General features: G+C 39.5%; 1 protein-coding gene across 1 annotated transcript in view; it reads right to left on the bottom strand.

Annotated features, from left to right (window-relative positions):
* Positions 1-22,188, bottom strand: part of IL31RA (interleukin 31 receptor A) — a 36,750-nt gene extending 14,562 nt beyond the window's left edge. The window contains exons 1-8 of the mRNA XM_050329926.1: positions 22,036-22,188; positions 9,619-9,700; positions 8,451-8,747; positions 7,016-7,136; positions 5,414-5,583; positions 4,113-4,264; positions 1,095-1,260; positions 392-474 (exon numbers count right to left, since the gene is read on the bottom strand). Of these exons, the coding sequence (XP_050185883.1) occupies positions 392-474; positions 1,095-1,260; positions 4,113-4,264; positions 5,414-5,583; positions 7,016-7,136; positions 8,451-8,747; positions 9,619-9,670 (1,041 nt within the window). The 5' untranslated portion in view covers positions 9,671-9,700; positions 22,036-22,188. The remainder of the gene's footprint in view (positions 1-391; positions 475-1,094; positions 1,261-4,112; positions 4,265-5,413; positions 5,584-7,015; positions 7,137-8,450; positions 8,748-9,618; positions 9,701-22,035) is intronic.
* Positions 22,189-25,947: the final 3,759 nt, after the last annotated feature.

Here is a 25,947-nt window from a genome sequence, read left to right as displayed (position 1 = left end):
TAACAATTTCCTTGAAGGAAAAGTTCAAAAGTCCTGAGATTTGAAACACAAAGAGCCTTTGGACAATTTACTAGAAGATTAAAGTGAATTTAACATAGCATTGGTAAACCATATTATTTCAAAGCAGTTGTAAAGACTTTCAATCAGATTTTCCAGTGATCTGAACACAATTAAATGCTTCCTTTCCACAGACATTACAAAACTCTATTCATCTACCATTCAGTAAATAAAAGCCTTTTTAATCCTGCTTTAGTTCAGTGAGGTTTTTTCCAATGACAGCAAACCCTAGCAGTAATATGTCCTACAACTCTAAAATGCTTAAACACAACATCAGTAATAGGATACCAATATGATTATCAATTCACATAAAGAGTATAAAAACAGTATATACCTTCCACATAAGATGCACAGATCTACTTCCAGGTGAGTGTGAAGACTCAATTACTCTCCACAAATCCACTTTTTCTGAAGGAGCTATGTAAGGACAAAAAAATAACTTGAATGTGTTTGTTATATTAAAAAGATAGTCTAATATGGTAAAAACAATCAAAAGGTTTCAAACATACAGACTGAGAGAAACTTATTAAAAATAAGTTTTCTCTTGTATAATGCTGTGCCTTTTTTCCCTAGTAAGTACAGCTTCTCTCTTTCAATAAATTTCCTTCTGCTTTCTTTTATTTGTTAAGTATTAGAGTCTCCTAGAGGAGATTTCATAGTCTTGTTTTATAACTGGAAATTTAGTGTCTCTACTTATGATTAATTGTATTGAACATACTTGCTATACTACATTTCTGCTATTATTCTATTTTGCAATGTTCAATCTGCATCTGCACTCTTAATTTTCTCTCTCTTCACTGTCTACTCACCCATTTTCTTCTTTATCCCTATACTGTTTGAATCACTTTTCAAATCTCCTCCATCACGCTCTTGTCTTTTAGTTTTCCTCTTCTATCTTTTAACAAAATGCACATGTTCTGTTTAAGCAATAGAATTCTAAATGCGATAGACAACAGACTGAAAACACAGTTTTTCTTTATTAAATCCTAGTGCCTCAAAGTATAACTAAAGAAAACTTTTACATGTAGTCAGCCCACCTATCTCTTCTGTGCTTCCATTTTTCTCTCCACTCCATTCACTCCAAAATATTGATTCATTACTGATACACCGAATGGCAACAGAATATTCTGTGGAGTCCCATAGACCTGTGAGATTAAGTGATCCTATTTTCTCTGCAGAATTCATTGAGACAGTGACACATTTCTGAAAGTGGGTACATGAACAAAATTATTTGATAGAAAATTGTATGCAGATATTTGACTTATTAAAAAAATCAAAACAAAAATAACACAAAAGACGCAGTTTTAATATTTCCCACCTCCCCCCTCTGAAACTCAAGATTGTATTTCATTTTTTCTGTGTAGGCCCTTCATTCTTCCAGCAAAACCTCAGGGTTTGAAAAACCTGAGCCAAAACTAGGTTTGTACTGGGTGTCCTGTGGTTTGAATTGTGTACAGTTCACACATGATTCAAGAACAGCTGTGCTGCCATAGGATGTGTTGGATGAATACAGTTGACACTGATGGGAAGCCGCTGCTTGCTGCAAAGCTATTATCATAATAATGTCCCACAACAGCATCCTGGGGGAAGAATTTTGTGAGCCAGCTGGGTACTTCTTTCCCTTCTTGTTTTTCTTCTCTGAGTTACAAGGTCTTCTAGCTCTTAGCCATACAATACCGTGGCTGTAGGCCATTCCAAAGATTATCAGCAAAGGATTAAAATGAAAAGGCAAATGAAACACATAAAAGTTTGGTATCAAGAGTTAAAAAAAAGAAAAGAAGATGGAGCCTTTATATGGTGAAGGAAGATAAAGAGCATGAGAAATAACCGATGCAGCATATTTTTGGAAAAGTAATGACAAAGTGAGTAATTTCTTTGTCTTAAAAGAAGCTCTACTCACTTCTTACTGATGGAAGACAGAAGCTAGATTGCTCTTCCAAAACAAATAAAATAGATATGAAAACCAGGAACTGGAGTTGATGCATCAACTCAATTGGACTGACAACATGAAGCATTGTTGTCATATACATATAATCACCAATATAATATCCAATACATAATGACTAATATAAACCCAACATTAATGTCTTATCTTCCAAACTGCAAAAATTACTCAATAATTACCAACTCTTCCCCACTTAAATTTCAGATTACTGAAACAGAAAGACACCAAAATAAGTGTTCAAGCAAGCTAAATTCTAACAAGGTCAGCAAAGGCAAGTTTTTGAATAAGGAAGATTCCCTCTTGGGAGCTGAATTGAAGTAGTAAAGTCACATAGATTCTCAGCAGGACTAAAAAACTGTGAAGAAATTCTTGTCTTCCACCAGTTGAATCTTCCAATTAAAAATTGAATCAAACTACAACAATACAAAATGCAGACACCCACTCCTATAAACACCATAATGGGAAGCGCACTTTTAAAGAAAGTGCACTGTTTAATGAAACTGAAATTTTTAGTCCATTCTGATCCCAAGAAACTCACTGTCAAAAAAAGAAAACTGCTTCTATGAGAATGAATTCAGGGACCTACAAACCACTCTAAGTGACAGCCTCTTCATTGAACCTATAGCAAAAAGGACTTCAAAACTATTATCAGCCTCCTGCAGAACCTGACATAGAACTGGAAACATCACAGACTAGGTTTTAGTTACTTGCCAAAAGGCTGTTAACAATATTTCATTATAATCAGAAATTTATTAGAAACTCGGTATATGCAGACAGAAAAACAGTTCATCTGTTTTTTAACTCGGTAAAAACAGTTCACACCAAACTGTTTAGACTGTTTTTTGGTAGGACAGCTTAAAAGGCTCAAATTTTTTCGTTGGTTGGTTGGTTGGGATTTTTTTTTTGCACATGTGTGCTGACAGAAAAGCACGTCTTATGTCTTTGCTGATTATGGATAGCTACTGTTTTTTCTCTAGATTGTCTGTGGGAAAATGCAGGTAAGATCTGAGGAAGCAAATGGATGTAGACTGTATTCAGTAGTGGAAAAGCAGACACGTGATTTCTAATGCTGGTGCTGAAAAACAGACACAATACACCATAAAGCTGTAACTTTGCAAAAATGTGAATGTTTTCAACATTGGGGAAGGACCCCATAGCAAGCAAGCATCACAAGGACACCAGTGCCTTTACTCCAAAGAGATAAACATCTTGAGCAGGTCTTTTTAATAACTATTAGTTCCACTTCTAATATCCCAGGTGGATTTGAGCTCCTCTACCCATCCAATCATCCCAAATATTATATCTTGAATCCAAAAATCAGTATGTCGTATCTATGGTACTGACGTTTGCCATGAGAATGTGAGATGAATGCTAATTAGAAACATCTTCAATATTAGGAACTTCTTGAAAGCTCTGAAGACTACCTTGATGAATTCTTCCTTCACAAAATTACACATATAATGTATAAAACAGTAAGATCAAGGCAGACAGCTAAGTTCAATGAACTCAGAAAAGTAAGCCAAGAAACCTGTCCCATTTTTGAATATGACAGAGGAAACAGTAAAACTTCAAACAGAATCCCTTCCATATTGAGGAACATAGGAATAGATCATCTGACATCTACATTTCCATTTAACTGTCAGAAAGACAAACTCAGAAAAATAACTTCCCTTATTTTCCATCTTGCAAATTTCATATTTTAGTTCACTTTAAAATTAATGTAACATTAGTTCCTCTTAATCAGAGTCAACTATTGTGTTTGGAAGTAAGTGCTGTTTTCCACATCAGAATACAAGGGTAAAATAAAATATTTTGACTGACTGCCTGTGTAATCCCTTGGCCTAGGATCATCCCTTAGCCTTTCAAAGAAATATACTGAGAAGTATGGTATGTACCAAAACAGAAAAGGAGCAAAAGAAAGAGAACAATTAATCCTAGACAACAAAACAGTGTTCTTAAAACCATGAATACCTTATTACATACCATTAGAATAAAGTTTTAAGCATTATTTCAAACTAACTGTTGCCTTTTTCCTATTTAAACTTTTATCACATTAGTCACTATTAGTCACAAAGATACTGGCATTCAGAAGAGAAATGATGTAACTTACTGTAGAGTTGGAATACAAGTTTCTGTATTGAACCTGGCAAGTTAAACCTTGTGAAGCGACAATCTTTTCAGGCATTTTCCAGATTACTGTAAGTAACTGCTTTATACCAGTGATCGTTTTAACTAAAAGTATTTCAGGAGGGTCAAATTTCTCTAGAATGAAGAAAAAAAAAACATCAAGAGGGGAAAATGCCTCTATAAATTTCTCTGGCTATGTGCATTCCAAGAAGTTTATCAGTATCTCAATAACACATATCCTATCAGAGTATTCATGTGATGGTCTATTTCACAGTCATAACTCTATGTCTGGGAAGTTGTCTGTAAGAGAAATTGCACACATAACTGATTTTACTTAAATGGGACTTTGAACTACCTGATCTAGTAGAAGGTGTCCTGGCCAGCCAAGCTTTTCTATGATTTTGCTCACAAACCTGCTCTCAAACAAATGTGCAGATTTCTTTCATCTGTATCAGCACTGAAAAATACTACTCAGAGATAACAGCAGGGAAAATAAATAAAGCAGAGTTGGGATGCCAAAGACAAGTCTGAACTGCAGAGGAAGGAAGAATTCAGCTGAAAAGGATTTGAGGGGGAGAGAAGTGTGAAGGGTGAAGTGGGGAAAGAACGGATTAGTATGGAAAGAAATGGCTAGTGCAGAGAATGTGAAGAGTAATGAGGAGCCACAGCAGGTTGGAACACAGGAATAAAGGAACATATGACTGAAAAGCTGATGAGTGCTGCAGCAAAAAGTCAGCTATAAGCATTATTGATCATCTACACCGAAGTGAACAGAGGAAAACAGAGCACAGGGCTGAGGGAGAAGAGGTAGACAAAATATTATTTTTGCTCCTCTGTGCAATTATTATTATTGCACACAGAGCAGGTGTTTTTTAACATGCCTAACCAGAACGTAGAATAGCAGAGTAAATTATGGGTGGCCCTGGAGAAATTATAATATCACTATTCATTTATATCTGGATGTTGCAGTACATTTGGTACCACTCAGAAATAGAAAAGTACAGTCCAAATACCACTTATTTTGAAAAAAAACTTTAGTATATTGCCTTTACTTGTCAATAATTAAAACTTAATAATTTATATGGATACATCAGACATTAGCCTAAAAAAATGTTGCTGCAGTTAGATGTTTCATTGTATGAATGTACAGCACCCTGTCATTTTTCATCAACTCTCTGTAAGATCAAGAAAATTATGAAAACTACTGTTGTAACAAAACCACTTTGAAGAATTTTATACAGAAAGACCATTAATAAAATCTTTATTTAACTCTTCTTTAGTTACCTATTTTTCCCATAGCTATAGGAACACACTTCGACAAGGCTTCACCCAAAACATTTTCAGCTTTCACCTGAAAACAAAAAGAACTACCATATGGAGTATCTGGATGATGAAATGAACATGACTCTCTTTTACTCTCGCAGGTGCTGTCTGTAATATTTGGATTAATCGCCCTAAAAAACATAAGAGAAAAATTATAGGAGTTAGAGATTTTTCTTAGAATAATTCAACTGACTGTTTGGTTATTATTTATTTATATATTTTTGAGGTTGCAGGACTTTTTTACCAGTGAACATCTCTAGATGATTTGTTTGTGCAAATGAATACTCTTTCCTACTTGCATTTACTTATGTAAATGCATATAAATGGCCTGTACAGAGTCAGTTAATTTTAATAGCAATTAGTATTTTCCAGGAGCAAAGCAAAGAGTAAAAAGGCCTTAAAAGGAAATCCACACGCTATGATTATTTTTTATTAAAATCTCAAAGATAAGGGAAATCATATAACTCCATACAGGACTTCCTTTAAAAATACTGTTAGGTTGACTGAGCTAGTAACACATGCCACATGGAACTATTTAATAAAAAGCTTTTATTCATTTTTTAAATACAGAAAAAAGCCAGGATCCACCACTGCCAAACTATATCCCAAGGTAACAGAACTTTGACCAAAAGAACATACTGATATTATATTGTCTTTACAGCATATACTTTCATAATAAGTAGTGTAGAATGCAAAACTAACAAAATACGTTTCATTTTACTGTCCCACAGAGAAATTCTTCAGCTAATGAAAACTCAGATAAGGGGCTTGTGCTAAATATTTCAGATGATGCAGTAAGCAAGCAGATAATTTTGTAACTCAAAATGCAGTTTGGGGTTGGTATTTCATCAACATTTTAAGCTAGTGTAAGCCTGTGCTACTGCAAAAAGCAGCAGTCCAACCTTCTCTTTAATGCGGAGTTGTTGGTTTTCCACCCATGGTTCTCTACCCCTTGTACCAATGCTTTTGTAGTCATATACTAAACTCAGCTGGGCAGTTATCTGGATTAAAATTAATGCTTAGATTTGATTGGAAATAGTTCTGCAGTCCAACTCACTTTACGGTTACTGAAGAATTTGTGCTTGTACAGAAAAGAATAATATTGAAACGCACTTTCAGTAGCTGTTCTAGCTTCTGATTTCACAAACCCAGGTAAGTTATAAGTTATATAAGCAGTAGAAGAAGTAAGAAAGTTCCACATAGAAAAGGTAGAAGCCTAAAATGTTAAACCTAAAATGGAGATAAAACTAAAGAGGTTTTCCTACCCTACAATTTTAATCTAATTAGTAATGCCACTTCAAGGGAACAAGTGCAAATCAATTCTGATATAAACATTCCTCTACTGAATATTGGGTTGAGAATACTGTTAATTTACACAGTACACTAGAAAGGTCGCTGTAACTTTTTTCAACAATTACCAACCTTGGATTAATTTACATTAATGCCACAACTCTGAACTCCATGATGTTTCCAGGTTTTCTTTAAACAGAAGTCAGGATGAGAGGGGAAAGGGGCTGGTTATCACACTCCAGCAACCCAGTTCCCAATACCTCCTATACTTACAGTTTTCGGTAAAGAGTATAGTTTCTTGCTAAACTTGTTTCTCTTCCTGAATTCCAGGTACAGGTAAGATTAGCATCAAAGTAATAAATGCAGGAAATATTTCCTGGAGTGTCTGGAGGAACTACAATGACAAAGGTTTAAAAAAAAAAAAAAAAAAAGAACAAATAAGTAATTTTAATGTACAGCTGATTTTGTTGGTCAAAAAGCAGGTTATAGCAAACTTCATCCAGTGTATTGCATAGCACTTCATTTTACTATTCCTTACTGTCCTCAAAACTCCTCATAAAATCAAAATCAAAACCAGTCTGTGTTTCCCTTGGGAGACAGAGAGATTTTCTCCAGCTACTTCTTGGAAATACTTTACTAGGTGGCCTAAAGGCAGTAACTGATTAACTATCTTGTTACATACACTGTCCTGAACCTCTAAACACACACGCACCCCACCTCCCACCTGCAACACACCTGTAGCTCGATGCCAGTCCAGGCAGTAAAAGAAAAACAAAGAAATAGTACAGAAGTTCCAAAAAAAGAGGCATTCTTTGAAGGATAAAACTCCTCTTGATTCTCTCAGAGAACATCTAATCACATACAGAGTGCAGAAGACAAATTCCTGGGAAACAGATCTAGGTGACCTTGAAAAGATCACTAATTCTGGACTCTCTTTATCTCTTTATACAAAACAGCATAAAGGAGATAATCTTCTGTGATCTCTGTAGTCTGAAGTCATCCATAAAAATGTAACATCCTCAAAGATTTCTTTGTTACAGCCAGATTACTTCACTGGTTAGAAAAAACTGGAGTGGAAAGGAAGAGAACTGTGCCCACTGAAATAAGTTGGATGAAAAAGCCTTCTTTTCAAAACAGTACTTTTGTGGCCCCTCTAATAGAACATTTAAAAGAACTTTCTGTTATTGACAAGTTTATGGCACAATGAACTTCACAGAGAAGCAATACCTTCTGCTGGATTTTATTCTACAGATGTCTTTCTGTATTTATTCCTTTTTTATTAGAATGGGACCTCCAGGCATACATTAGTATAATCTGGACTTAATCTGTTCAATAAACTAGAGCATTTGTATACATACTTTAACCTTCTCCATAAGAGATTTATAATTAAAATTTCTTTGGAAGAGAGGACTAGAAAAGAAGTCCTCTCTGGAGAAAGCTAAATTTAGCAAAGTTAGACAGAAGATATAACCAAGCACCTTTGGAACTCAACTGGCTAAAAGTTGGGATCAGAGAGGTTTTAAAACAGTGTCAGTAAGGAATGCCCATAAATTCATACTTTATTTATTTCAGGGGGGAAAAAATGAGATACTTGAATACAGGTGTTTTACAATGCCACAAGATAAAAAAACAAAAGTAGCTCTTTTAAAAGAAAAATTACTAAATTATTAAAAAGTGTTAAAATTCATTTTTCTGTATTTGTACTTACAGCCAGATTTAACTTCTGTGTGAACCAGAAGCTGTTCCTTGTCCAAGTACTTCATGAAACATTTCAGATAAGCTCTGCTGTAAGTGAAATTAGGAATGGTTATACTAGATACAGTCTCATTCACGATGTTATAGTTTTCTGGAGCAATCAATTCATCATTCAATTTCCAGATGATGTGGCTTGCGTTTCTGTGAGGCAGGTGGCGTTTTCCAAGAACACAAAATCGTTTCAGAGGGGATCCTCTTTCAATTTCAGTAGATGAAGGAAAAATGTCAGCATCTCTGATAGAGTTTTCATCTAAAAACAAAATCAAAGACATGACATAGCCTAATTCATCTTAAATACCAGTGGAAAAAATGGTAAGTTATTTTGTTATCTAGGAATAATTTTTTTCTTTTTGTCAAAGGGAGCTCAAATAAAATGCTCAGTCACTCAAATCAGACACTGCTGTTTGAAAACTCAGTTCATATTAATTACCATATTAGAAGAGGTGTTACATTGGAGTGACATTTCTAAAACTTCACTGAAATAATTGGGACATTTCAACTCAGATGCTTCTAGTTCTAAGTGAAGAAAAATATGATTTTGTAAAACACTCCTATATGTCAAATATATGCATACCATTTACATGTTATCATTATTAACTACAATACCAGAAAATACATTAAACTCATAAGGTTAAAATTTATAACTAAGCTGGAATATATTTCAGTATCTCATTAGTACCTGTACACCTCCTGGAATTTATACTGCCAGATAGAGTGCAGGAATTGTAATCAAAATACATGTAAAAGAAAAACACTTAAGTAGGCTGAATGAATGAATTCAACAAAGAAGTTATCAAACAGTGCAAGAATCACCCAATAAAGTCTTGCAAAGAGCTACATGTTTTGTATTGTTTTGTTTTGCTGTTACTTATTTCTTGAAGCCAACTTTCATAAATTTGTAATTATTAAATCATTAATAAGTTTCATAAATAAATCTGTACACAAGAGGACATCAAGACTGCCATAAATTAATTTTTCTACATATACTGTACACTACTTAGTCAATCGACTTTTAAAATACACTTTTCTGTTTCAGAACTCTTCAGAATTTCATTTGGAGGACATCACCTTTTGGAAAATTTTCTTATGGCAAGATAGATGCTAATAATCAAGAAACATACCTGCTACAGAGCTGCAGAGCAGGACGAACATCCAAATCAAAGAGTTGAACATTTCCTTCTCAGTAACTACAGGCAAGAAATGCTGTCATAAAAAGAAAAAAAAATATATCCTTCTAGTAAAGATGTCCCTGTAATACTTTGTTAGTGTTTGTGTAAGAGTTAATAATGCTATTTAGCATTTCTCACTTGTATTCAAATTAATTATTGTTTTGTCTGAGTGTTATTTTCCTGCACAATGGAAGAAATTCAGTGCAGTTTTCCTAAGACATATGCACATATTTTCTACAACAAAGAGAGAGAGAAGTGTACCTAAAATACTGCTGAGGGTAATCCAATCCACCCAAGTAATTTACCTCCCAAGGATTACATAAAGAACTAGTAAGAAATATATATATATTCACTGGATATTCAGCCTGCCTAGTCATCTTCTGAGTAGATTCACTTTGTGAATTCCTTTGAAAATGAAAGCTGTTGCAGGAGAAGGAGTGATCCACTTATCTTCTGCATCACGACCTAGTAAAACAATTGTTCAGGAGGGGAACAACAGTCCAGGTCACCTTTCACCCAAAAGAGAGTGAATTCGCATTGGTTTTATCCCAGTTAAGTGCCCCTGGCAACAGATTAAAGGACACTCCACAAAGACAAAGGAAGGCGCCTCCCTTTGGCTTGCTCTTTGAAGCTGAACTACTGTGCAGCTAAAAAACCCCAAACCCTAGGGAAAGAAGGAGCAAAGCTAAGACATAGACCAATTTCTTCTAAAAGGTTCCAGAGGGAAAATTATGAAAATCAAACATGTCTTGCCTCAAGCACTGCTGTCAGCAGCCACAGAATCCCACCATGTGTGAGTTTGGAAGAGACCTCTACAGACCATCTAATCCAAACTCCCTGCTCATAAACGCCCCTAGAGCCAGCTGCCCAGGACCATGTCCAGACAGCTTTTGATGACCTCTATCGATGGAGACTGCACAAACTCTCTGGGTAACCTGCTCCAGGACTCAGTCATTCTTAACAGCTAAAAAGCCTTTCCTGATGTTCAGAGGAAACCTCCTATGTTTCAGTTTGTGCCCCCTCGTCCTGTTCCCATGACTGGAAAGAGTCTAGCTCTGTTCTTTTTGCACCCTTCTTTCAAGTACTGCTGAGATCCCCTCTGAACCTTCTCTTCTTCAGGCTAAATAGTCACAACCCTCTCAGGCTTCTCCCATATGAGAGATGCTCCCCTCCTTTAATCATTATGGTGGCCATTCATTGAAGTCTCTCCAGCACGTTTATGTCTCTCTTGTACTGTACAGTCCAGAACTGGACAAAATACTCAATGTGGCCTCAGAGGAACTGAACAGATAGGCAGGATACCTCGACCTGCTGGTTACACTCCTCCTAACACAGCCCAGGGCAGCACTAGCATTCGTCACAACAGCACATTGCTAGTTTATGTTCTACCCGGTGTCCACCAGGAGCCCCAGCGCCTTTGCTGCAAAGCTGCCCTCCACCTGGCCAGCCCCCTGTACTTTGTGGTGTCTGAGCTTGTACCTCCCCATTGAAGAATTTGGCACTTCTCCTTGTTGAACTTCATGAAGTTCCTGTCAGCCTATTTCTCCAGTTTGCCAAGGTCCCTATGGTCAGCACTCAACCCTCTGTTTTATTAGTCACACATTCCAGTTTTGTGTGATCAGCAAACTCGCTGAGGGTACACTCTTGCCAGAGCATTCTAATCTGCAGAATCACAGAATATGCCCAAGTTGGAAGGGACCCACAAGAATCATGAAGACCAATGTCTGACCCTACACAGGACCATCCCCAAGAGTCACACCATGTGCCTGGGAGTGTCATCCAAATGCTTCTCAAACTCTGTCAAGTTTGGTGCTGTGACCACTGCCCTGGGGAGACTGTTCCAGTGCCCACCCACCCTCTGAGTGAAGAACCTTTCTCTAACATCCAACCTAAAGCTCCCCTGACACAACTTCAGATCATTCCCTTTGGTCCTGTCACTGGTCACCACAGAGAAGAGATCAGTGCCTGCCCCTCCTCTTCCCCTCATGAGGAAGTTGCGACTGCAAAGAGGTCTCTCCTCAGTCTCCTCCAGGCTGAACAGACCAAGCGACCTCAGCCACTCCTCATACGGCTTCCTCTCAAGCCCCTTCACCCTCCATTGCCCCCCTTTGGATGCTCTCTAGTAGCTCTGATGCTCTCTAATCTTTCCTATATTGCAGTGCCCAAAACTGCACACAGTATTCAAGGTGAGGCTGCACCAGTGCAGATCTGAGTGAGAAAACCCAGCACATTAATGAAAATGCTGAACAGGACTAGATCCAGTATTGTCCCCTGGGGAACATCACTAGTCACTGGCCTCCAACTGGACTTCATGCCACTGATCTCCACCCTCGGGGTCCATTTGTTAAGCCAGCTTTAAATCCACCTCACTGTCTGCCCATGCAGTCCATGCTTCATCAGTTTGTCTGTAACAACTCCTGTCTGTAAAGCAGCCCAACTTCTCAGCAATCCAGACTACTCCTTTAGCCAGTAAGCAGACCTGCCAGTAGAAGATTTCAGATCCCCTTCACCAGATGAGGGCCTAGAGCTCAATATTCCTACTTACTGGACAAGGAGCTCCAGCTACTATGTTAATAAGCAAAAGGTGGGCATTACCATTGCTGCAGCTAGTTAGGGTCCCTGTTTCATGTTAGGTTTTCGTATTAATCTGGAATTTCAGCTCTCCATGCAAACCTGTATCTCCGGAAGGCTCTAGGTGGGAGGCAAGTCCTATTTCCCTAAAACAGATAAACCAGCAGCTTTCAGGCAGAACAAGGTATCTCCTCCTCCCACAGGTTCAGACAATGATAGGAAGCAGTTGAGCACCAGGTCACCATTAAGGACAGAGTGGGATATAGGCAGAGGGAGTTATGTCCTATGTTATGGTTTCTTATACAAAAACTTTGGCTTATTAAAAATTGTCTTCAGTAATCTGAAAGACAAAACCATAGTGAAAACAATGATTTGTGCTCAGTTTCTCTCAGAACTCATCTTGAATACTATTTTCAGTTTTTCTTGGAAAGCATTTTATAAACTTTGAGGCTATGACAGTATGAAACAGGAGGAACAAAGTTAAAAGGACAATGGGATAAAAAGAAAAATGAGGGAAGAGTTTGCTCAGGGACACACTCCAAAAAAACCAGCAGTAGCAAGATGTGTTCCAACAGGAAACAAAGCCAGTACATAAAGAGAATCTATTACTACTTCAGTTGCCTAGGATGTATGTTCTTATTCTTAAAGCAGTAGACAGGTTACACTATTGATGTCAATAAAAAAAAAAAAGAACCTTTAGCAATTGTTCCAAGTATTCTGCATCAGCATACCTACAGAAACCTTTCTCATTGCCCCTGATGTTCCTGGCCAGATTTAATTCTATCAAGGCTTTAGTTTTCCTCACCTGATCCATGGCCGCTCACTGTATTTCACCCAGGCTACCTGTCCCTGCTTCTACCCTCTGTAGACTTCCTTTCTGTGCTTGTGTTTGTCTGGGAGTGTCTTGTTAATCCAAGCAGGCCTCACAGTGTTTCTGCCTGACTTCCTCTTTGCTGGGATGCATTGCTCCTTAGTTTGAAGAAAATGATCCTTGAATATCATTCCAGCTCTCTTGGGCCCCTCTTCCCTCCACAGCTTTATCCCATGGTACTCTACCAGGCAGATTCCTGAAGAAGCCAAATTCTGCTCCCCTTAAGTCCAGGGTAATGAGCCTAGTGTCCTTGCTGCCTTAAGGATTTTCAACTTGAGCATTTCACAGCTGCCAAGACTGCCCTTGAACTTCACCTTTCTACCAGTCCTTCTTTGCTGGTGAGAACAAAGTACAGCACAGAATCTCTCCTCACTGGCTTCTCTGTCACTTGGGTCCCCTACTTTGTTGTCCCTCCAACACATGTTGGGGTGTTTAAGTTCCCCATGAGGACCAGGACACACGAACATGAGGCTGTTCTCATCTGTCTGCAGAGAGCCTCATCCACTTGGTCTTCCTGCCCTATAGCAGACTCCCACTATAATGTTCCCTGTCCCTGTCCACTCTTAAATCCTGGCCCATAAGCTCTTGTTTGGCTCATCCATCCCCTGGAGGAGCTTCATGCTCTCCAGCTGATCACTGACATACAGGACAACACTGCCTCCTCAACTCCCCTGCCTGTCCTTCCTAAAGAGCCATTTCAACACTCCAGTCATAGGAACCATCCCGCTGCATCTCCATGATGTCCAAAGATCACAGCCCTGCAGGCGTGTGGTACATATCTAACTCCTCTTGTTTTTCCCCACAATAAAATTTCTGCTGATATTCTGCATATTCTCGTTTGCTGTTTTTGAGGGTACATGAATCAGAAGAGGCTGCATTTCAGCCAAAATAGTTCAGCTGTTTTCAAGAATAAAGACAACATTTCTTCATCATATTCCTTTAATTAGCTCCAGAAATCCCACACTTTTTTAGCCAGGAATTGGAACTCAGAAGCACTGGGAAATCATGAAAACATTTTTGAATTATCCTTGTGCCAAAAATAGTGCATACCACCACATATCCCACTGCTCCACAGTGGAGCACAGCGCTAAAAGAACAGGCATAGCAAATTTGGCTGTGATGCCAATTTAGAAGCCCTTGAGAAAATTCTGATTTCACACGTTCACCAGAAAGATTAAACAAAGATCCCTACCACACTCAGTGGATGCTCCTCACCCTGTAACAACAGCTACCTTTCCCCCCTTCTTCTAGTGCTCCTCTAGTGTCCTACTTACCACACAGTAAGTCACTTCCACATGCCAAAATAGCAGAACATTAAGAACAGAAAGAATTTGTGCTAAGTTAGCAAATGTAAGCAACTTGCTTACATGATTAGACAGTCATCTTAGCTGGTGAAATAAAGCAGAGGACTGGGGAGAGAGACCTCCATAACATTCTCTTCCTAACTGTGAGCTATTAATTTAGTTCAGTCCTCCTGCTTCCACTTTCTCCAGTACCAATTAGCAGCTGTTTATTTGACATGCCAGCTGCTAGTTACTACCTGCAAGAAACCAGGGTAGTGACTCAGCAGGTTACAATGCTGCTTGAGTCTCACCTGCTTGTCATGATACTGATACATGACTGAACGGCTCTTTGGCTGTTTACTGAAGAGGTTGCACACATAAAAGTGATGAAACAGTATGTCTGAGTGAAAGTCACATTATAAATTAAGAAGTGTTTCACTTCAAGATGCCCATGTAAGGTAAATTCAGATAACTAAACAAACAGCATGAACAGAACTGTCTTCTTCAAATAATTCAAGAATTGATTCACCAAACCCAGATTTCTTGCAGGCAGACGCAATCTCAATAAACGTCACATTAAATAGATAAAATTTGTGTAACATACTTGATGAAACAATATTTTCTCTATACTTCTGATTTTCCATTTTCATTTTGAAATTTCAGCGTTTGAAAGTGCTATGGTTTAAAAATTTAAAGAAGCCAGAGGGAAAAATTATCCAAAGTAACTTTTCCCCATACGGTATGTAAGACCATTTCTTAATCATCGTTCTCCCCCATTTCATGGAAATCCTTTCCATTCAGGTCCAATTTTAAGATTGTTTTTAACTACATGCACAATTCTGCATGCAGTGTAGATATTACACCAGGAATAAAGAACATGCCACATGGATAAATGGAAAGGCAGTATGTCATAGAAGCACAGAGTGTTAAGGGGTTGTAATGGACCTTAAAGATCATCCAATCCCAGACTCACCTGCCATGGGCAGTGACTCTTCCCACTAGACAACGTTGCTCAAAGCCTTATCCAACCTGGTTTTCAACATTGCCAGGACTGGAGCATCCACAAACTCCCTGGGCAACCTGTTCTACTGTCTCACCACCTGCACAGCAAAAAGTTTCTTCATAATACCTAACCTAAACTTCCCTTGTTTCAGTTTGTACCTATTACTTCTTGTCTGATCACTGTAGTTCCTGACAAAGAGTCCCTCTCTGGATTTTCTATAGGCCCCCTTCAGATACTGGAAGGTGCTCTGAGGCCTCCACATAACCTCTTCTCCAGGCTGAACAGCCACAACTTTCTCAGCCTATCTTCATAGGGGAGGTGCTCCAATCCTCTTATCAACTTCATGGCCCACCTCTGGACTTGCTCCAACAGTTCCATGTCCTTCTCATGTTGGGGACCCCAGAGCTGGATGCAGCACTCCAGGTGGGGTCTCAGAAGAGCAGAGCAGAGGAGCAGAATCACCTCCCTTGACCTGCTGGCCACATTGATTTTGATGTAGCCCAGGATTTCATTGGCATTCAGGGCTGTGAGCACATACTGCCAGCTCATGTTAAGTTTTACATCAATCATCACGCCCCAGTCCTTCTCCACAGGGCTGCTCTCAGTCACTTCTCCCCCCAGCCTGTAGGAGTGCCCAGGATTGCCCTGCCCCAGGTGTAGGACCCTGCACTTTGCTTTGTAGAACCTCATGAGGTTTGCACTGGCCCATCTCTCCAGCCTGTAAGGTCCCTCTGGATGGCATCCCTTCCCTCCAGCATGTTTACTGCCCCGCACAGCTTGGTGCTGAGGGTGCACTCAATCCCACTCTCCGTGTCACTGACAAAGATGTTGAACAGGCCCCAGTACTGACTGATGAGGGACAGCACTTGTCACTGGTCTCTGTGTGGACAATGAGCCGCTGACCACAACTCTTCGTGTGCTGCCATCCAGCCAGTTCTTTATCCACTGAGTCCATCCGTCAAATCCTTGTCTCTCCAATATAGAGACAAGGATGTCATGTGGGATGGTGTCAAACACTTTGCAGAAGTCCAGGTAGACAATGCTCTGCCCCATCCACAAATACTGTAGGTCCATCATAGAAGGTCACCAAATTTGTCAGCCATGATTTTCCCTTTGTAAAACCATGTTGACTATTACCAATCAGCTCTTGGTTTTCCATATCTTCCATAGCATAGTGTCCAGGAGAATCTGCTCAATGATCTTGCCTGGCACAGAGGTGAGACTGACTCTCTGTAGTGCCCAGGGTCTTCCACTTTCCCCTTTTTAAAATTGGGCATTATATTTACCTCTTTCCAGTCAACAGGGACTGATTTTTCAATGATGGATAGTGGTTTAGCAACGTCATCTGCCAGTTCCCTCAGGACCCATGGATGTTTCTCATTGGGTCCCATGGACTTGTGTACATTCAGGTTCCTCAGACGGTCTCAGAACCAATCCTCTTCTATGGTGAGTTTAGAGTCATCATTCTCCCATTTGCCTTTCTCAACTCAGGTGATATGGCTGGAGCACTTGCTGCTGAATACTGAGGTATAGAAATGGTTGAGAACCTTGGCCTTCTCTTTGTCCAGGGTATCCAGGTCTGCTCTTTCCTTCCAAAGCAGGACCACATTACCCCTAGTCTTTCTCTCCTTGCAACATATTTGTTTGAGGTGCTCAGTGCCCAGTGCCGAGTACAGGGGGATGCTCACTGCCTGGATCCTCCTGACCACACTATTGCTGATCCAAGCCAGGATGCCACTGGCCTTCTTGGACATCTTGGTACACTGCTGGATCATGTTTAGCTGCTGTCAACCAGCATACCCAAGCCCTCTTCCACCAGGCAGCTTTCCAGCCACTCTTCCCATAGCCTGCAGTGCTGCCTGGGATAGTTGTGACCCAAGGGCAGGACCCAGCACTTGGCCTTGTTGAATCTCATACCACTGGCCTCAGCCCATCAATCCAGCCTGTCCAGATCCCTCTGAAGAGCCTTTCTATGCTCCAGCAGATCAACACTCACACACAACTCAGGGTCATTCTCAAACAAATTGAGAGGAAACTTGATCTCCTTGTCAGGATCATCAGTAAAGATTAATTAAACAGGACTGGCTCAAATCCTGAGTCCTGGGGAACACCAATAGCAACTGGCTGCCACTCTCTGTTCCAGTCATCTTCAAGAATTCTTAATATCTTTGCTGGATATCTTAATATCTTTGCTGGAATGTGGCAGGGAATACTTTCCTACCAAGTCTGACACTCTTCTACCAACTATGAAAGAGAAAAGAAGCTGAATAGACACTCCTTTTATTTAGTCTTCACTATCAATTGCATCTCTGCCGTGCCAGCTGCCTTATGGAGAGACAGACCTTGTCCTATATGTGGCCAGCAAATGCTGAATGCCAGAAGCCCAAGCCTCCATTCTGCCCCACTGGGCCACCTGACTGTGATGTTCTGCACAGATGCAACTGGAAAAGCAATAACTAATAGTTTTCAGAACTGCAAGATTCAAATCCATCAGCATTTACACAAATCCTAGAGAGAAAGAGGACATTTCAGGCAACTGATCCAAATATGAACTTCAGTGTCCTTTCTTGATAACAAGGCACATCATCTTCAAGCTTTGGTCAGGACTACATCAAAGGTGTGTACCAGTGAGCATCAGAAGAGGAAAACGGAGGTTTTTCTACACAGATCAGAGAAGAGAATGACACAGAAACATATTGGAGAAAGCAGTAAATTTGAGGGGTTTCCCAGCTCTCTAATCCCTATAAATCATTCAATGACAAGCCCATCTATGGGGAAAATGACACTCTAGTGAAAGATCCTGAGCATGCTGTTTCTCAATCCACTGTCCTTAACTAAGCTAAAAATAGTCAGCTGAACGTCAGACCAGGATGAGTATGATTTATAATATTAACATTTACATAGAACTTTATTGAAACAGATGCTAGGCGTATTTTATTTTGAAAATAAACCTATTAAATTTGAAATTATGATGGTCTACCTGAAAATACAATGTTATAATCTACTAACATCACATATATGAAATGAATTCAAACAATAAATTAAATAAATTCAGACAATATATATTTGTTGAGAAGACTTCTAAGCTTACAGACAGATCTGAAGGAGCCACATTAAGCAGAGGCCCTTGAAATGCCATGCCAACTTTTGACCACAGAAACATGTTCTAAACAACCAAAAAAATCAAGTTCAACAACTTATTAATAAAAGCTGCAAATCAACTGGAAACTGAAAAAGCAGGAAAGCTATTTTCCTCTTTCAGTCTCTAAATAGCAAAAACAAGAACAAAAGGATAAGATACTTTTGTTCTAAAATTCTGAAGGACACAGTGACCAGGAAAGGTCAGTTCTGTTAATAACTGCTGATAATAGTTATTTTGCTTAGTATATCCTAGAATTACAAATGCAAAACATGTTTTGATAAAACCTTTGTTTTCTTATGAAACAATAATTAACAGCATACTGGATATGAATACATTTTAATATAAAATGTTGTTATATTAGAATTTAAATATAATTTTTGACTACATACAGCTTGATACTAATACAGAAAAATAATTAATCTATATCTAGTAAACAGAATATAATTCATTCTTTTCTGAACAAGCATAACAAATAAGCCTCTAAATATATCTTAAGGTATAAAATGCTCAGCTAGAGAAAAAAAGCTGCAAAACAGGTATTTCTTTACTAATGAATATATTGTACCTTATAACAGAAACTTACATTTTAGGGAGAAAGTTTAAAGTTACCAACACACAAAACTAGATTTACTTTATCTTTACATATGAGTAATTTATCTTTACATAGGGGTCATTTATTTTAACTACACGATTGTATCTAACTTGATAATGCTCACTGAAAGAAAGGCCAGGTCATCACTATCATTAGAAATACATGTTGGTGATACAGAAGAATGTAGCTTTATAGCAGCAATGTCGTTCCCTGTTCTTTTATTGAGAAAGAAAAACCAGACAAGTTATGGTTTAAACAGGCTTCATGTACAGGTCTGGTCTTGAAGTCTTCTTCTTAGGCTCGGTGTTTGAATTACTATGAAGTCTATTTGGGCTACAGGAATCTACTTTGAGAGATGATTTTCTATCAGACATTTTCAGTTAGTAAGATATTATTAGACAGGATGGTTGCCCTCATGCCCCTTTGCATTAGTGGAGAACAAGGTGGCTCTGCTGTGGCAAGCAACTAGGTGAGCAAAATGGATGGGCAGTGCAGGAGGATTCAAAAAAAAAAAAATCAGAAGCAAGATTTTCTGTACTGCTCCAGAGCATTACTTCACCTTCACCAGTCCTGCCTCTTAAACTAAGACTGGAACTAGATGTTCTGGAATAAATCACACATCTGCTTAAATAACATTAACAAAATGTGTTTTAGAAAGAAAATAGAAACTTTCCTGGACTGTTCAAGGAATCAGTTACAGCCCCAAAATGAAGGATATAATTATAATCCCTGTCCTACTGCAGTGCTGCAAGTGTTAGAAGAACACAAAGGACAGTGTAGGTAATTCTGTGCTCCCACAGACATAAGAAGGGAACAAAAGAAGCACAAAACTTCACTTTTATACTTTCTTATCACTCAACACATAATACATCACTGGTTTCCATTCCCTTTGGTTATTTTTTTATATTCTCTTTTGAAGGTTCTCAGGTATTTCTTACCCTTCCTCAAGTGTGGAATGGTCAGAGAAAAACTTACAGAAATGAGCTACAATCTCTACTGCATTAATGCAGTGAATGTATACATGAACAGCTAACCTCCCCATATTCCTTACCACCTTTCACCGCTGTATGTTAAACACCTCAGGTATGTTCTTACAGGGACACAGGATCACTATGAGGCACACACCTGCTATTCCTATTTACTGTACACTGAAGCAGAACACTAGCCCTTTTCTTTTCCCTAACAGAGGACAGATGAAGTTATCTAAAATATTCTTTACATTACTACTTTTAAAGACTTTTTTTGTCCTGTTGAGCGTCCTCTGTATTCCTTGATCCCAAATATGTTTGTCTTGGTGTTGACCTGCATAAGACATTTGTCACATTACCCTGCTACTTCAGATCAACTCATAGAAGTTATATATCCTGCTTTTCTCTTGTTTACTAGTTATATAAAGTTTACTAACAATACTTTTGTATCCCAGTCGAAACTGCCAGCCAAAGCACAGCACAGAGGTGTGAAATCAGGCTCCAGAAGACCTACTGAACAAAATTACATTTTGACATCTCCCCTAGTATGGCATTTTTTAATTGAAAATGTTCCCTATAAGCACCAAATAATGTGAAAATTCACCAGGTTTACATGATTATTACAGAAAAATCAAGATCTTTGTCCAATGTCCAATGCTGCAATCTCTATGATATAAATCTAAAACTTCTTTCTCCTTGTTTTTATCCCTTTTGAGAACTGTTCTGTAACTCAGAAGCCTCTATCTGACAGAAGAATCTGAACTGACTATTCTGTTCTTCTGCACAACACCTGAATCTTCCTTCAAGTATGAAAACATGCTCTTACCCAATCAGTGTTTTAATTCACAGGTAGAGTCTAAAAGTTGGATTTCATCTATTTTAGACAATCATAGAATCATTTTGGTTCAAAATACCTCAAGCCCAACTGTTAACCCAAGACTGCCAACTCCGCCACTAAACCATGTCCCGAAAGTGCCACATCTACACGTCTTTTAAGTACCTCCAGGGACCATGGCTCCACCACTCCCCAAGGGCAACCTGTTTCAACGCTTGACAACTCCTTCTGTGAAGAAAGTTTTCCTAACATCTGATCTAAAACTCTTCTGGTGTAATTTGAGGTAATTTTTTCTTGTCCTATTTCTTGTTAACTGGGAGAAGAGAGCAACCCCCACCTGGTTACATCTCGTTTTAGGTACTTGTAGAGAACGATAAGGTCCCCCCTGAGCCTCCTTTTCTCCAGGCTAAACACCTCCAGCTCCCTCAGATGGTCCTCACCAGATTTGTGCTCCAGACCCTCCACCTCCAAAAGACAAATCACACAGTCCATTACAGGAGAGAAGCTAAGTGACACTTCTCCGCTTTGAGCATGGGTATGTGAGGATGATACTCGTGATGGACACAAACACAACATAAAAATATTTTTTATCAGTAGGCAGAAACTGCAAGCATTGAAGAAACACAGGGCCAGTGCATTAAAATCTTATACATCACTTCGAGAAAATTTGACTTAATAGAAAAGATTTAAGCAGAGAGCAATTAGGAAAGAGCTTTTACTGCCTTTGTGACTGCATATGCTGCAAACATTTTGAAAACTGACTCAACCATGAGACACACGAAGAAAACCACTGCCAAGCATCTGTATCCCATTCTTTCCAAAATGAGGTGAAGGCAATGAGCTAAACGGGGAATTTCAATTCTTACTGTCTCATGGACCTGAAAGAAAGAAACTGAAAGGAGCTTCTTGGCCCGGATAGATGCAAAAGCACGCCCTGCCCCAAGTCTGGGGTGAACAGCTGGAGAGACAGGAACGCAAGCATGCATCGCCACTGTTAGAGATCCACGCGAGTAACAGTCCGGGGAAGAGCTTCACACTCATCAAGACTTCGTGTTAACAGAAATGAGCAGAGGGACCTCTGCTGAAAACATCCTTTCCACTTACCTCACCTGCAGAACGGGCGTTTGGTTTAGCAGGCGCCTCTGCCCCTCCGAGAACGCGAATGGGCGTACAAAATAGGAAGTTGCCCGGCTCAGCCCAAGTAACGCTTTTTCCTGTAATTCTGAAGGCCAGAAACGTCCGCCCTCGCCGCCAGGACTCGCGGGGAGCGGTGCCGGACTCCGCACGGCGCTGGGCTCCGCCGTCAGCGAGGTCTGCGGCGGGGGGGATGCTCTGCCTTCCCCGGCGGCCGGAGCCCCCCGACAGGCACCGGCCGCGCTGAGCGACGGCCGCGGGGACCGCATGGACCGAGGGGCACCGCCCACGCCGCTCTCCGCCCCGCCGGACCCCGCACAGCAGCTCCGCCCGTCCCGCGGACACCCCACACCGCCCCATCTCCGCGGGGCGGGGACGGCGCGGGGACCCGGCCCCCCGTGGCACAAACCTCACAGCCCTCTCGAAGGGCAGCGAGCAGCCGGCTGTGCGGTGATGTGTGCAGCATTTTGGTGCCGGTGAATCAATTCAGCTGCGCGTTCAAATGGCACAAACACGCACAGCGAGACAAGCGTATCGAATAATAGTCACCAACTAAGAGCACTCACGAGTAGGTACCTTACGAAACATTTAGGACATCAGCACTGTGAGAGGAACAACTCAAGTGATAATTCCTTTTAAAGCTAACAAATGTATTCCGACTAATGACTTGCAAGAAGAATGCCGCCATCAGCAACACAAAAAGGAATAGCAGGATTGAAAATCAGAAAGAACCTTGCAATTAAAATAGATACGGTGAAATCAGTAAATGGAAAGCCGAAGTCCATAGTAATGTTCATCCTATTAAGCAGACAGTCTTTGCTAATCAGACACTCTCCAAGAACAGCTATTGCATTTTAATAATTCAGTCAATATGGATGTCATCAAGAGGTCTTAGCCCCAATTCAGGAAGAGATCCATTACAGACAACAAATGTGTTTGTCCTACACTAGTGTCACTAAGTAAGAAAAACTGTACACTGACTCATTCTAACTTCCATCACTTGTTCGGATCAGGTTTGTTTAGCCTTCTTTCCCCCACAGCAGTTATTTTAACACATGAGCTCAACGCCCATTCCAACTTTCAGAGCACCCACAAGCCTTCACTCTCTTTATCTAATCATCAGATTCAGCCCATTGATTTCCTTTTTACGTTTGAATAATGTTGCCATCTCCCCATTATCCATAACCTCAGTGTAAGGCTACCCTCTAAACTGTTTTACTGTTTCTAAATTCTCTTTGATATTTAGATACATTAGCATTATAGTGATATTTTGAAAACTTGCGTTTATTTTATTAGCAGGTAACAGATAGAACAGAAATGTGATTCAGCAGAAACAGACCCAAAGTGTAATCTAAACGCTCCTTGACATATCAGATATGTTTTCCTAATGAGCACAAAAGAAAGGGCAGGACTAGACCCTTAATTAATTCTAATTGAATGGAAATTAACTTCTAGACTTGGTCTGATTAGTTGCTAGTACTCAGAGATTAAAACATTGTTTTTATTGACTCACTGAAAGATGACTGCTCAGCCTTTCAAAGTGATGAAAAGTTGCACCAGACCTACTAGATTAGTTAAACACATGCTTAACTTTTAAAAACCTTGAGTCATTCTTCTGTCTCCAGGACTGCTTATATGCTTTAAGCGACCATAGTCTTAAATGTTTGGGTGGGGACTGGGCAGTAGCACTTAGGAGATTCCAGGATGCAGAGGGCACTTAGTGATACTGTCAGTAACTGTTTCAGCTACCGCAATTGGTAACAATTTAATAGCGGAGAAAAAAAACATCTTACCCAAAAAAGGTGACGTGATTTACCAAAAGTGATTCGAAACAGAAGACAGTAAACCTTTAGAGTACAATAGAAATCATGCCAGAAGTGTGTTTTCATATCCACACTTAGAGATGCTTTTATCTACTTTGCACATGAATGTTTTAAAAGAAATAACTCTTCTTCCTGAAAGTGGGAGCAAAGTTGAGCTGCTGTTCCTGAAACATGTGGCAGGAAGTGTTTTCAACAGGAAGACTTCCAGTTTTCATTGCCTGTGTTCTTTTGGTTGGTGATTCAGAAGTGGCTGCTCCAGGGACTAGTTGATCCCAGATGGTACCCCTTCTTAAAGGGAGGCATTTGCACTGTCCCTTCTGTCAGGGACAGGACACTGCAGAACTACTGCTAAAAATCTGACCCTCGTAAATTAATTTACCTGTGGTAGCTCAGTTTTGAAAAGTATTTAACTTCTGTGCGACCACATCCTATGATCTTACTGACCACGGTATAATTACAGTGAGTCTGTACGAATTAACACACTGGCACAGAACAGTGAATTACGTAGTTAAGTGGAAAAATGAGGTCCATTTTCACTGCCAGTCTGGAAAAAGACCTTGCAGCATTTAAATATGTAGTCATAATGAAAGCAGATTGGATGAAAAGTATGTACAGAAATGTACCTTGAGAAGTTACAAAGCTGGTTTTAATCAAGTAACTTGTAAGGCTGATTTCTTCCTGGGTCATTGACCTGAACCACCACCTGACCGCTTCACTTCTCCCAGTGTAAAGAGGAGGGCACTGGATGCTGATTTCCATGGACTTAAACCATTGCAGAATACAAGTAAAAATCATGAGTGCCCTCCTATTCCTTAGTGATGTCATTTGTGGGAAGAAAAATCCAGTGAAAATAACAAGATTCTGAAATCAATTTCTGAGTATACATAACTGGTTTTCAGTAAATAGTCACCAGAAGTACTCTAGACTCAACCTCCATGCAAGGCTGCTCTTAAGGGGTGAAGAATTAATATGTAGCTCTTAGATTTCACTTGAGTATAACATAAAAATTCAATAGCAGCAGTACCCTCAAAACCACCCTTTTAACTTACTAACTTATGACTACATCTTTCATTTAAATGCAATACATTCTCCAAGCTAATGACTCCCATATCAATGAAGAAGCAACAATATCGGGTATGATGATCCACCCTTGAGGGGAAGGAAACCCCTAAGATTTGTTAATGCTTATTCATCAAAATGAACAAAAAAAGTCAGAGGGTCTGCAAACAATCAGTGTTTTATTAGTAAATTATACATTTCACATGGAAATTGGTATGTTAGTCCCTGATCCACTATATAAGCACACAGCAGTGGGATCTGGATGAAATGGTGGGGTGAAAAGGGAGAGAGGAATTAGAGAGCGAGAAATGAATTAAAGAATGAAAGAGAGAAAGTAAGAGAAAAAGAGAGACAGAGTGCACCACCACAATCCATCCTGTGACTCAAATCAGCTTCTGTGGGCCTCTACAACAGGCAACAACTGTATGACTCTAATTTGACATAGTTTTAGAGGCAGATCTACAAACTATTCAAACCTAACAAAAGGAGTAGGAAATGTGCCAATTCCTATGCTGTGCAGTGTGCAACATTTAATATACACAGAAAGGTTTTAATGCCTAAGTGTAATTATTTGTGAATCTTCTTAATCTCTGCTCTAGAGAAGACTTATTCCTCAAGAAAAGAATCAGGTATTTTGCAAAAAAATGCCACAAAGCCTTTGTCAATTTCAGAATAGAGAACTACACAATACTTCCTTTTGGTCACATCTTCATTCACATCATTGCAACACTGCAACAACAGCTGTATTGCAACTCTGCTGGCAAAGAAGCAACTCTATTCCCAGAGTGATGGCTTTGCTGGTTTATTACAGAAATTTTTTACATGTTTTCATTCTATGGTAATTGAAGCTTCCCAAGCCTTTTACTACGATTGCAAAAGCAGAGAAACATAATTAAACCCATTTGTACAAACAGGGTAAAGGAATTACTGAAAATTCTGAGTGGCTTTAATAGCACGACTACAAGGTGCCATTTCTTGTAATTTTCCACCCCAAAACCAC

This window comes from Myiozetetes cayanensis, unplaced genomic scaffold (assembly GCF_022539395.1).
Source record: "Myiozetetes cayanensis isolate MyiCay16 unplaced genomic scaffold, myiCay2020 scf4, whole genome shotgun sequence".
Lineage (NCBI taxonomy): Eukaryota > Metazoa > Chordata > Aves > Passeriformes > Tyrannidae > Myiozetetes > Myiozetetes cayanensis.
This window is presented reverse-complemented; position numbering and strand designations above follow the sequence as displayed.